The sequence below is a fragment of the Rissa tridactyla genome, chromosome 8 (assembly GCF_028500815.1).
Source record: "Rissa tridactyla isolate bRisTri1 chromosome 8, bRisTri1.patW.cur.20221130, whole genome shotgun sequence".
Classification (NCBI taxonomy): domain Eukaryota; kingdom Metazoa; phylum Chordata; class Aves; order Charadriiformes; family Laridae; genus Rissa; species Rissa tridactyla.
Genome location: NC_071473.1, coordinates 52,478,814 through 52,492,527, shown reverse-complemented (window position 1 = coordinate 52,492,527; position 13,714 = coordinate 52,478,814). Strand labels below are relative to the sequence as shown.

The following is a 13,714-nucleotide window of genomic DNA, read 5'->3' as shown; positions in this document are numbered from 1 at the left end:
TATGGGACAGAAGGGTGCAGAATACAAGCCAGAGCATACAAACATCATTTTAACATGCTAAACAAAGTCCATGTTCGCAGGTGTTAACCTTGATTATCCAACCATGAAAACCCTGAAAGAAAAAGTAGAAGGGAAGCTGTCTGCTACAGCTGAGGGTGCTGGACATTATTGTCTGAGTAATGCTTATATTGAATATTGAAGGGCCTGCAGTTCAATGAAATGAAGCTGAATGCGCTGACACTATCATGGCTAAAAAGAATCACCTGCAAGCCAGAATAGTTCCCAAACATGGCGAGAGTCTACGTGGTTGGTATATGATATGCATGAAACCTGTTCACAAGTGGTAAAGTTCACCAAACCTGCCACATGGCCTATGAGGTGGTATTTTGGAAGGCTCAGCTTTGAGCTGTGGGACAGGTACACCCCACTCGCTCTCTCACTTTCCCAGCAGATACCTCTGTGACTCTTGAGCAGAGGGAAGGCACCCGAGTGACAGATCTCACACCCACCGAGAAGAGAGGTTTTGGCTCTGAAGAAAAGGCAGAAAGCAGAAGAGTTCACGGAGACTCTTGGTCAACACCTTGAAGAACAACGCCAGCGCAGAGTGAATGACTTCTGAAGAGCGGGTGCAAGACAACCTTCCAAAAATTACCACCCAATCTGAAACCCACTTATGGAAAATACAGCCTGTAAAACACCCACAGTGTGATCTACATCGCATTTCCTCCTATCCGAGGGAGGGGAATAGCCCTGAACTCTTGGGGAATCGGATCTCAGTTCTCCCCCCGGCTACGGATATTTTTTCTGCTTGATATTTAACAACTTCAGAGACCCGGCATGGTCTCTGGATATCAACTGGATATCAGGATATCAACTCACCCATCAGCAGAGAGCACAAATAGAAACGCTCACGTTGAGAATTACATTCAGTGAGAGTGACAGCTTAATCTTTGTATCTTAAATGTCAAAGAACTGGTATGGGAGAGACCCCAGGCAACGACCACATAGCACCATCTTGATTGAGCCTCTGGGAGGAAGGTGGTAAAATCAGCTTCCTATTCAGGAAAATCACTGACCAAGCGAACCTTAAAAGCCTGCAGGACCATAAACAGTGGTGAGAACGTCTCACAAGCTGTCTGGCTTTAGGCTTGGACTGCTCACGCGTTTTCCGCAAGTTTATAGCATCTGAGCCAGTCTCTTTAGTGTTTCTTTCCTCCTGTGCAGCTGTTCTTCAGAAGGACAAGCAGCAGCTTTCAACGCAGGTGCCCTTTACCACTGAAAATCAACCCCCCGACCACGAAGTTATTTGCAAATGATGGGAGTAGAAGGTGAGGGAGTAAACGGATACGAGACATGAGGGAGGCTCAAACATTAAGTACCACGGATATTTTGATGAAGTTGTATCATATCATGAAGGGTGGAGCAGTTTGCAAGGGGGGAGATTTCAAAGCAGAGAAATCCCCACATACCTGGTGATTTAACAAGGAAAAAGGTCTGAATTTTGGTAAAGAGGCTGATTGCATAGTACTGAACAGTCCTTATTTACTGCAGATCATTCACAAAAAGCTTTTTCTTTAACTGAGCTAACATCAACTTTGTTTTGAGTTTATCTTTGCTGCACTATTTCAGCCTCCAAGACCCAGCCGTTGTTTTGATAGGATCAAAGGCGCTCCACAGAAGTAAGGTGACCCACCGCGTAATTCAGGACTGCAATAATCATCAGAACAGAATGGCACCAGGTAAGATACTCAATTAGAAATGAGTTGTTTGAAGATCCCAGACTATGTTTTCCAAGGTGTGCATTTTGAGGTGGTAATCATGAGACAAAAAAATCCCCCAAACAATCCTAAGAGTAGAAACCAGCTCCCTAGCTACAAGGGTATCTCTACCGCCAGAGCATCACCAGCCATTTGTCCCGGACCAAAGGAGGATTATCTGGGGAAACGGTACCTGTCTCCCAGACAGACACTTCTGAGCACACACTGACAATGATGCTGAAAGTCCAGGTCAAAACACCAGATTTTTGGAACCTACATGCACTGGGCAGTGCTAGAAAGCGGGCAGGGCAAACTGTTGGAATTACATTAATTTTTTGTGTCTGCCTCTCATTTTGGTCCGTAGTTAGGTGACCGAATCTTACCACTAACCATAATTACGTATTTGGTGTAAGCAATGAAGCTTTCTGCATGGATTAGAGTACTTTCCCGAGGAAGCAAAAAAAGTAAGCTATATATAGAACAACATTCAGGAAAATATGCTTTCTGATTTAGTTGACAAGTCGTGTTTTCCTAAGCATTTCCAACAAAATTCCTACATTGCTACAAATGTTATACTAAATTAGCATTTATAAAAGAGAATAACGCTACAAAGGGCTTTGCTGACTGCAGGTTTACAGGTTTATCTCTTTCCCAGGGCAAGTACAATATCACTAGTTATTTCCCTTTCAACTTTTATAATACTTTGTCCAGAGCAATAAAATTGTCCTGTCATTTTTACAGGCTGGTTCACAGATAAAGTAGAAATCAACTAGTTGCACAGTGTGTTTCGCTGAAGAATTAGCCCCATATAAGAATCTCTCGGTAGTTAAAATAAATCCAGCTGCTGGTTAGTTGTAGGCAGAGGAAATTACAACAGTTACGTTATGATCTATGATCTTCCATTTGCAGATCTAAATGGAATCTAAAAGATAACGGTTCAGCAACAAAAGCTGAAGGTCAACTCCAAGCAAATCACTTGACTTCTTAAAGGGGTTTATCTAATGCACCGTGCTGCATAGACCTCCTCCTAACACTCAAATATTTTGCAAGTCCCAGCATTCACAAACCATTAACAGGCACCCAAAATCCTAAGCCAAACACTACTGTAATAAAACAGGCCATATAACGTAAAAATGTATTACCGTGTTAATGTAAAAATGCTTTACATTGCATGATACTGAAAAACTTCTCTACTCAAGGTCAAAACAAAAGGTCTGTTTCCCATTTAAGAACAAGCCCTCGCAAGAGATGGCGTTCACTTGCCAACTTTCATAAAAAGATTAATCCACAACATCAATATGAATATAATTTTTCATACTAAAATACAGATTTATTTTAAGGAAGTGGATAATATTTGTATTACATTTTATAGGCCCCTATAGTTACATCTGGTCCTTATTTATTTAAATTTTATTCAGCTTGCATAATATTTTTGCTTACAGTTATATTCTCTAAGATCAGAAAAGCTAAAACCTGAAAATTCAATGGCACTATTCATTAACATTCCTTCGGTCTGCAGTCATAGACATTTGCAAGCTCTCCTTTGATTCTGAAATAATAAAACTAAGGTAATAAGATGTTTAGTGTAAAAATATATGACTTAAGTCAGAATGATAGAAAGAGCTATGCTCCTATGGATCGCATGCCAAAGCAAACCAACGTTTTTCACAAAGTATACATGCTCCTTTTAGAGGGGATAATAAAACACAGAACTACATATTAAAATGTTAACTCTCTCACTCTCATTATTTTATTAAATAAAAAAAATAAAAATTTACAGTGTACAGTGCATAACACCGGTTACAAAGAATGCGTGAGATCCTGAATGCACAGGACACGGGAAGCCAAAAGCCAGTGGTTTCAACCAGCAGCAAGCAAGATGCTCCTGAAGTCCGTTCTGACATGTCCTACTGCCTTCTTATATTGTGAGCTTAAATTTTATGGATGATTTACGCTCCTGGAAGACACCAGCTTCTTCAAGCAAGGCCCTGTTACGCAAGCTAGCCGTACAGTCAGCTAAACCCTTGCCAAAGATCCATCAAATACATGATTTGCAAAACTTACTACTCTCGTTCCCATTTGTGATAACTCATGTACAAGGCAGTTTGGTTTTTTCACGCTGTCGTAAGCTAACGTCCTTCTGGAATTATGATGAATCCACCAACTTCATTTTAACATTATTCAACCAAGAGACAAAGCAATTCCTCACAATTTCAAGCTAACTGCATTTACCACTCTGTCATTAAATTGCCTTCTGTTTTACAAATGTGGATGATGGCTAAGAAGTGATTGCATTTTTTTTTCTCTCCCAACCGCAAACTTTTCCTCTACAATACTCCAGCTAGGATTAAAAACTTCGCCTTCTATTACCATTTTTCATTCTATCATTCCACTCATTGTGCGATAGGCTTAACAGCAACAGTATCTATAGCCAATATATTGCTGAGACCCTCCCGAGGCCAATATCTTGCTTTTCATTTGTAGTTACAAGGTAAGCATATTCCGCTAAACCAGTTTCAGTCTTAGCTGCACTTGATGACTGTCTACAAAGTCGTTCAGACCCCAGCTGTCTATAACCGATGAAGTTATTTTTGCCTGAATCTAAATATAACTGAGGTGAGAGGGAGGGAAGAAAGCTCAAGCAAGGGAGAACCTGGTTGTTTAGTAACGCAGGAGTCACATCAGTCCTCGTGTTTAGGTAGGTCCCCACTGCTGGCTGCGGCACGGCACAAAACAGATATCAGACTTGGCTTCGCTATCAGTAACAGCCTGCTCTTGGCAGCGTGGAGATCCTGGCAGGGTAATTAGCCCTCACAGCTCCAGGGGCAAACATCGGGTCTTGAACAGCTGCAATTTAAAGTCGCAGTTCTCTTGATTATTCCCTTGCCCTTCCTTAACAGATGGGGTTTATGCAAGGTATGACTCACCTGGACTGACAGAATGAATCTAAATATTCTTCTGTCAAACTGCATCCCCACCATCACACGGCTCCCCGGCTCCGCCGCGAGCCAGAAAGCCTTCTGGGCAACCAGGGGATTACAAAAGCTTGGTGCTCTCCCACTCCGGCGTTACCAGCTCTCACACCAACTAGTGTTAGCTGAGCCCAGGCGTATTCCGTTACTTTTTTGGAGCACTGCTAACGTGTTCCATTTCCCTGGCTTTGTGGATCACTTTATTTTACAGATGGAGTACCTTAAAGTTTGTTAATCGCCTTAAAAAAATGTTTTTTTATTTAAGCCAGCCGAAAGCAAAAGTAAGGAAGTTTTCATTTACCAAATTCAAAGTATAAAAATCCTGTATAAGAGGTTTGTGGTCATTTTCAATCAGAAAAGACACAGGATAAAGTATGCTGCTTGTCTTCGTTCCTGTGTAAGGTTCAGACAGTGACCGCCTCCTGGCTACTCCACCTCCAAACAGCCCCTCAGTTACCGCTCCTGCAATCTTTTCTTCTTTTATATCGCAGGTGCCTCTTCAGCACTTAATTGCTATTTCAAGCCCCAGCTGAGCCTCTGCGCTCACCTCCCCTCCCAGGGTTTTCTAACTCTGCCTTGGGGGAATGTCCCTGTACCGGGCTCCAGACCGCTGAATCCCCTCCGGCGCGTCTGAGCGTCTTAATCACCCCGGCAGCAAATACAGAGTCAATAACCACGAGTAATCAACTCAGCCATTGCTAAATTATTCAGCTGGAAGCAAAACAGTGCTCCCATCAACTAAGACAATGTTTGCGTCTTAGAGCGATGCTTTTTTTCATGCACTGCCAAGAATAAAATCCCTGTAAACTGACAATCCCGTTTAAGAGAAAATGTCTCGTTGCAAGTCGCTAACTGGACATCGTGGCATTCACCCACCCTGGGGTGATAATAGGGTTGGTATGATTTAACCCCACATGCCATCTGGAGGAGTACCATCTTTTTTTAAAAAATTCTTCGATGCCCTGTTCTCAGACGATTTCAGAAGAAAACCACATAGAAACTTTCTGGCAGGCAGTCTCAGAGGGAAAAAAAAGCTCATTACTTGAAACGAAATTATTTGCCTAGAAACAGCTTTTGCAGGATGCGTGAATCAAAAGCAGAATAACTGAGGAACGTTTCCTAAATTTATGGTGGACTGGACTATCGGGTGCTGCTGGTCCTGCATCCCGCAGGGCGGGTTATCCCACGGGGTCCCAGCCCCCGTAGCCACGGGCCAGCTGGTGGCTCCCAGCGCTGCACGAAGGCCTTGCCCAAACAGGTCCGTCGCCTTCAGGAATCCCGGGAGCACGGGCAGCTGCCGAGTGACAATGACATCCCTGTCAGGTTTATGGCTGCTATTAGCAGTGGTGGAGCTGACAAGCATTTAAATCTCATTCAGCAGCCGGGGGGGGACACGATGAGAGGGCAGGATGGTGTCCTGGGGAGCAGAGTTAGAGCCTCAGAACTCAGTTAGGGATGTTTCTGAAAACACTTTTTTTTTTTTTTTTTTAAATTCCCATTCTGAGGTTACTTTTACAAGTTTGACTGGACTACAACCAAAAAAAAAGTAAAAAAAAATCTCCTCCCAAATTGAAAGCCCTGTACTTCAGCCAGCTCCACTCCGCAGTTTAATTGCTTTAACGCAGAGGCCGTGTGTTGTGTTCTCTCAGGGGCACAGGGGAAGGTGAAATGAAAGACAGCGAGGAAAAAAATAAAAATACAAATCAACCCCTAGAATAAAATGAAATCGGAATGCTTAAGGGCTATTGCACTCTAAAGATCAACATCACGGAGACAACTCTCAAGGACGATCCTTCCTTCCCCAGACCTTTTCTACTGGCACATCCTTCTGGCTGATGCTCTCCTGCTCCCCGAAGCACACAGCCGCAGTCCCTGCTTATAATACATGCACCTTGAAAGATTTTGTAATCTTTCAATGGGACGGTCACCTTCTCAACCAAAAACACTTCACAAGGGTTAAGGCATCACTTTCCAGCCTCCTGAACAAACTACCCTCCATGCTCACAGGCTGTATTTTTCAAGTCTCTACGTGGTGATTTCTGATGAGATTCCTAAGGTTAGGACTGAAAAGTTGCACTCTATATTTAATTTTGAAGCCGTGCTTCCCTTTAGTGGGTTCCCAGATCTATTATTCCAAAAGCTGGGAATTTGTGTTTAAGAAAGATCCAAAATATTCCGAAGCGAGCTTTCTCATCACACGTGAGCTGCCGTCGTGCATCCGTGCTGAGTCAGTTAAGTGTTTTTAGATGGAGTGCAGTTTAATATCACAATAGATGAGGCCCTTACGCTCTTGCCATGGCCACCTTAGATTTGACAAGTTCTAAGGAGGAGCAGCCTCCCTGTGTCCCCCACACTGATAAATTACTTCTGAGATCCTGGGAACTGGGGATGATATCCTTCATCGTTTTGTAGGCACTTGCACACCTGCGCAGGTACGAAATAAATATACCCCAGTAGAAAAAGGAGGAAGAAACGGGTGTTCATGTTGTTTTCTCAGAGGACAAAAAGGTAAAAGAAGTCTCTGCAGCTGTGTGGCACACAGATGCTGCTCCGGCAGATTCCCCCCTGTTCTGCCATGCCTTTGCTCGTCCCCGATGGAGCACATTCCCATGGTCCCGTCAGGGCACCTCACCTCTATCGTTTGCGTGCGCCACCTGAACTCCAAGAGTATGAAAGACAGCATCGCTGCTTCATGCTTGCACAGACAGGCTACAAACAGTGCTATTCCCATTCTTTCTGACTTTGGCCTGACAATTCCCATTTCAAAAATAGCTAAAAATCCAACCCCAAACTGCTGAAGGCAATTAGAGCTTCATTTTAATTTCTCTGCGCTGCAGGAAACAGTGGGTCTTGGGTACACAGTTTCTGCCACACGAGCTCTTCAGAAGTGACGAAATTCTGTGGCACATAAGCACGTCACATACCCAAGCAGTGAAGCTGGAAGTCAATTTATTTTGCCTTTTTTAAAATACAAAAAATGTCCATCTATATCCCCAAGTTAAAAAGAAACAATGGAGAGCAAGACGAGATACATCACTGAGCTCCACGTACCTGATGTTGGTTTTTTAGATTAGATTATCCTCTCTAGTCCATGAAACCCAAAAAGACACACACTTTCCTACAGTCCTGAGTAGGATTTTCTTTTACCCCTCCTCATTTTGTTATCTGAACTTCATTTCAGCTTTTTAACAAAAGGTTTTTTACCTTCACGGCAAAAAAGTAAGACTGCGGTCTCGCAAAAGCAACTTGTTTTCTCTGAAACAACACTGCCTGCCTTTGAACGAGCAGATTCAGAAATAGGAAAAGAAACAAGGACTCATTTTGGCAAGTCCTGTAATGGTGAGGATCAGAAACGTGGGCAGGCAGACCTCCCTCCCTTCAGGAATTTCAGTTACTGCAATCAAGTACATAGATTTTTAAAATAAATTCCTAGGAGGACACTTTAATGAATAAACTAATGAAAGTATAATACTTAACCAAAACCATTTACTCAAAGAATAAAATCCTTTGCATTTTTCTCATCTGCTCTGTAAAGCAGATATTTATAATTTTCATTTATTTATATTAAAATCTCATGAAAGACATGTACCAGATTGCGTCTGACAGACTGCCATGTATTATTTCCAAATTCCAGCTAAATGAAAAAGCAGAGAGATGACTAACGCTGAACTTCTTATTTGAATTTACTCAACACTAGAGGAGCTGGACAAAAAAGGGCCTGAGTACAAAACAGCACGCGGCTGGACACAGTGAAAACCATAGAGGCTGATCTAAGCCTTCAACATAACTCAGATCTACCTCCATGCGGAACCCAGCAATTCATCCAAACTCTACACAATCAGAGACTTGGATAAATGGGACCAAAAGCTGAACCTTTTCCAATTTCTGCTTTAATACTATAAAAGATACAGCCTACATTTGGCAAAACAAAACTTTCTTTTTCCTTTCAACTTCCTCGATTTTTTCCTTCTTTTTCTAGGTCTGGAAAAAGATGACTACATTGCAACTCCCTGTACCTCCTGACAGCAGCTTCATTGCTTAATGATGCACCACTATATTTTCGGAACAACTGCATGTAACGGAGCAGCTCTATCGCCTGAAGTGTCTCTGCAGCAGGGGATTCAGGAGAACCCGGTAAAGACACCTCTGCAGCAGACTTGTTTACTGAAAGAACTGAATTTGACATTTAAAAAACAATCCGGCCTTCAGTTATACCGTAACACAGCATCTCTTAAATGGAAAGTGGAGTGGAAAGAGCACTGGCGGAGGCAGAGAAGGGTTTAGCATAACTAACTTGCCGAGTTCGTACTTGAAGTGATAGATTTTAATTTAGCTGAAAATAATTTTTTTAAAATCAGCATAGTCAAGAGCAAGATTAAGCAAAAAGACCCAGAAAACAATAAAAGATTACCTTTGGTTTACCTCTGTTCAGCAAGGGCTTTTGCTGGCAGGGAGATAAATCACGGTTTGTTTAAACAGCTACTAAGCATTTACGCTCTCAGGACAGAGGTGTTAACCTTGCTGAAGTGGCTCTACCTCTGTGACATTAATTTCTAGTCCAACCATTTTGGTAACTTACCTGCTTGAAACTCTTATTTCACAACAGTTAAAAAAGAACACATATTTGTAAACTCTGACCACAGCAGAAAGCACTAGTGAAACACAAACCTTTCCATTTAAACAGGAACAGAAAACAACTGATCTGATACAAGGCAAAATTACCAATTTGTTATCAGAGATTAGAGTTGCTGGTTTCTCCTCCCTGTATCGAACAATTCATTAGAGCAATTACAGATTAATGGCATCATTAGTTTCTACGTTGTCTTTGTCTCCTATTCTTCAACAGAGCGAGTAAATATTAGTTTACCAGAAACTCACCAGTGGAGTGTCTTTCCCCCCGACGATGCTGAGTCCTAGGCCTGACCGACCCTTAGATATCTCTATAGTCATCTCCTGCCCCGGAACTATAGGACACGTTGCTGGATCCACAGGCAGTGGAGTTGGTAAGACACCTAAGAACATAAAAAGGTCAAGAAATAAATCACACTATTCAATGAGAAAATGAAAACCATCAAAGGAATCGTATGAGAGCAACTAATTAAGATCTCGTATTTTGCTCTTCACCTTTACCAATCTAAACTGAACTAGAAGGCTGCTCTGAGTCACTTCTGAAATCTCTAAATCACAATGACTCTAGAGTTCGGGGAGTAAATGTTCAGAGTAAATGTCTGGGAGGACATCTAATTCATTTATAATCTACACAATTCAGATAACGGTGGCAAGGTGTATTCCATTCAGGGCAGATAAGGCCACGTTCCAGCACCATGGATGTCCCAGATTACCTTTCCTTCTATTTTAAGTAAGTAAGAGGAAAAATGCCTTTGTATGTGAAAGTCAAGAAAAACAAGTAGACGCCTTCAAGCTCTCAAAAATTATAAAATGAGAGAAAAATATAAATCCTTTATAAAATAACTTAAAATAGGTCATTGGATGTTCAAAGAAAAAAATCTCAGCAAAAGTTGTATGGGAAAAAAAAAATCCATCCTAGGTTAGGGTACTAAATACACTCTATATTGGTGGAAAAAATAACTGGTTCATACTACGGCTGGTGACTTCTGCCTCTGGAGAAAGATAAGTAGGTGCTGGCACCAGGGGTATCTCCTGTAAATTGGCTGGTACTTTTGTTGAAGATTTGGATTGTTTGATGTGGTTGAGGACCTAAAAGCAAAGCAGAAGCAAAAGAGATCAGTTATCAATCACAGAAAGGCACGTTATGTGGACATTATCATTAGTTGTTGATTATCGTTCGTTATTAAATCCACTAAGTTGATAGAAGGGAAACAAGCAATAAGCACAGATGAACTGAAAACACTCCCTTCATAAATAAATGGAAAATCAGGATGACTGGATAAACGTGCTTCCAGAAATGCTCATGAAAGAAGTAGGGACAGGATTTCACCCTTCTGAGTTGTGCCTCTCACACCAAATAACGTGTTGGGTTTTGTTTGGTTGGGTTTTTTTGTTTGTTTGGGGTTTTTTTTTACTTTTAAACAGCAAAGAACATCTTTGACATTAGCTTGTGTGACTATTTCCACATACTTAAAGAGTGGCAAGTAATTTTTTTAAGTTTTCACCAGGAAAATTCTTTTAATGTCTCCGCAGTTAACCCCTTCCCCCCAGAAATCACTCCATCTTCAGCTAGATCAAGCCACCAGAACCCCCTCTTATCAGTTAACATAAACACAGGTACATTTTCTGGGAGCTGCTCCTCCACTTCTTGCGGATCTGCTGCCACTGCTTTGTCAGCTTTAGATTTCACATCCTAAAAAGTCAAAAAAGAAAGTGAGGTGTATTGAAAATGTCTCATTAGCTTCAATAAAATACCCTCCAAAACTCAAAATGATGATTCTAGGCAAACTGTGGTATTTCTTCACGTTATTACATTTGTAGCACAACACAAAGCTGAAGTGTAGAACTTGACAGAGGAAAAGCTAGTATGAATATAGGGAATTATCAGGAATTATTAAAAACACACCTAGCGGTTTTGAAGGCATACGATGTAAGAAAGGGATTTTTTGGGAGGAGATTATAATGCAATGTCTATATTGTTCCTGAGCAATAAGAAGCTCTAAAGAAGAAGGAAGTGTGTCCTCTGGGGCCACTGGGACAGCAATTCCCACGCTGGGTGGGAACACGCAGGTCTCTGTGCCGAGCCTCCAGCACACAGGTACCCGTACAGACCCTTTGGTGCCCATACAGACCCTTTGGTGCCTGCCTACAGGGCTCAAAGTCATCTGTTCTCTCCTTCCCCCTCCCTTTTTTGGCAGTCCTAAGCACTTAAATAACCTAACTGCTTAAAATGCATCATCCAGCCTCATTAGAAATATCTCAAACAATGGCACTTCAATCACGGGCTCCACTTGTATCCTAATTTCTTTCCATATCCTCGCAATACACTACAAAAGATGTTTTTCTCTCCTACTTCTGCAACTGCTTCCAGACAGTTACAGTGTCCTCCCCTTGTTAGCTCTTAGCCAAACTCAGGCCGCTTTGATCCCAGTATTAGTTGGTTATCTTACCCCATGTTAAAAAAAAACCCTGATAAACAGCCAGTTTTCAGAAAATCCGAGTACCAACTTCAAAAGACAACGGCGATATTCTGCATCTCAAAAGAACTTCCAATTAAGATGACAATTCATACATTTAGAAATAAATACGTAAAACAAATTTTAGGTAACCAAGCTTGAAAATACTGGCCTTCTTTCCTGGAGTTTTATTATGTTAAATCACGCCAAGCCCCACAGGCTTCCCCCCCCCCCAGCCCCGCAATTTTTTTTCCGTGTTTTTCTCCAAGCTTGCTGTAACCATACAACGGTAACTATTATTCAAACGGATAACAAGAAAAAAAAAAGATAAAATGGTGATCTCATTGTATTTTCAGAGGTGTCGGGGAAAAACGAGAAGACTGCTTTGTCATTTTATGAGAGACTGTTCTAATGAGCAATGAAAAACTTAGTTCATACTTCCCTTTTTCATTCTGATATGTGACTAAAATCCAAAACTCCATCTTGCACATCAAGTAAGCACCAAGCATCACCTTTAAATCTCTCGAATCTCCTCCATTTAACTCAGACTATGCTAGAGGTACCTGAACAATATGAAAATATTTCCAGTCCCTCAAGCCCTGAATTGTACGCTCAGCATTTGTCATAAACCCAACTGGTTTAATAGAATTCGGTTCCCTCAAATGCAGCCAAAAGCATTTTTATGAAGCCCTTCCTCTTTGCTAGCGTTTCAAGGACACGTTTTCTGTTTGTGGTGAAGACAGATTATTGTTCCAAGTTCAAATCTTTTTAGGGAAATGAATCCATTCTCACATACCAAACATCAGTTTAATTATCCCACCTGTAGGACACTGAATTCACGCTCTGCCAGGACACTAATGATGCAAGGGCCTTCAGGGCACACGCAATGACTGCTCAAAACCATTTTCACCTTTGTAAAGTTAAAAGTTTTGAGCTCATCTCAAAGCCCCATATAACAATCCTTTTCCAACACCACCTTACGGCAAGCAAGAGAACTCCAGTGCTCAGAACACCACGACCTTCTATCAGGCCACCGCAAACCTCAGGCAACAAGCACGCAGACTTTGCCTAACAATTCCACTGGCTCCAGTTCAGAAATAAAGTTGTTTTCTTTCCCCCCCTCTTATCATCCAAGTCTACAATGATGTCCATTATATAACTTTATACTTTTTAAAGTGATGAAGTGACAACAAAGAGTATCTTGGAAGAGACTGACAAATTTATCAGCAACAAGTGAATAGGGAATGATGTGATTTTTTTTTTTTTATTTTATTACAGCTGTCACTTGGTGAAACATCCTGCCCGTGCTTTGAACTGTACATGCTTGTGGAAGATCTCTGCTGATAAGCACATACTTTTTATTTACTCGGTGAACTTGATCTTACTTGTTGATTTCTACATTCCTGATTTCTCCTGACACATGACTGAGAAATTCAATAACAATGGTGAAGCAGCATTAGGCTCTAGCAGCAACCATCATGCTTCGAAAAACAAGGCACTGGGTTCTTTTTGCCTCAGCAGCCACTAAAAGATTGCAAGAGAAATCTCCTTTCCTCAAAATAAGGAGCTGACTCGTGCTGCGCTGCAGTGTCGAAGCCTTAACGCCAATATGAATACCAACTTGTTTCCTTCTGGTCAGAAGGGACTGATCGCAACCATCAGCATTTACAAAAGTAAGATACACTTAGACATATTTGCCACGTAGTTTTAAAAACCCTGATTGAAAGAAAACTCTGAAATTATGAAACTGGCTTTCCACCACTACTTTTCATCCATTTATGCCTCTAACCTGAGGGTTGGCCCAACTGAAGGCATTATGGAATGAGCAGATGGATCTATAGGCATGCGAATACTTTTCTAAATCTACCTCCTAGCCCTTAACTTTTCAGTATCTATTTAT

The 13,714-nt window shown here is 41.5% G+C and overlaps 1 protein-coding gene across 10 annotated transcripts in view; it reads right to left on the bottom strand.

Annotated features, from left to right (window-relative positions):
* PATJ (PATJ crumbs cell polarity complex component) overlaps window positions 1-13,714 on the bottom strand; it is a 156,718-nt gene that overhangs the window by 25,464 nt on the left and 117,540 nt on the right. For all 10 annotated transcript variants that reach the window (XR_008468023.1, XR_008468024.1, XM_054211587.1 and 7 more), the window contains exons 32-34: window positions 10,980-11,051; window positions 10,330-10,447; window positions 9,608-9,741 (exon numbers count right to left, since the gene is read on the bottom strand). Coding sequence is in view for 8 of the 10 variants with exons in the window: in XM_054211587.1 (XP_054067562.1) it covers window positions 9,608-9,741; window positions 10,330-10,447; window positions 10,980-11,051 (324 nt within the window). In the remaining 2 variants the exon portion in view is untranslated. The remainder of the gene's footprint in view (window positions 1-9,607; window positions 9,742-10,329; window positions 10,448-10,979; window positions 11,052-13,714) is intronic.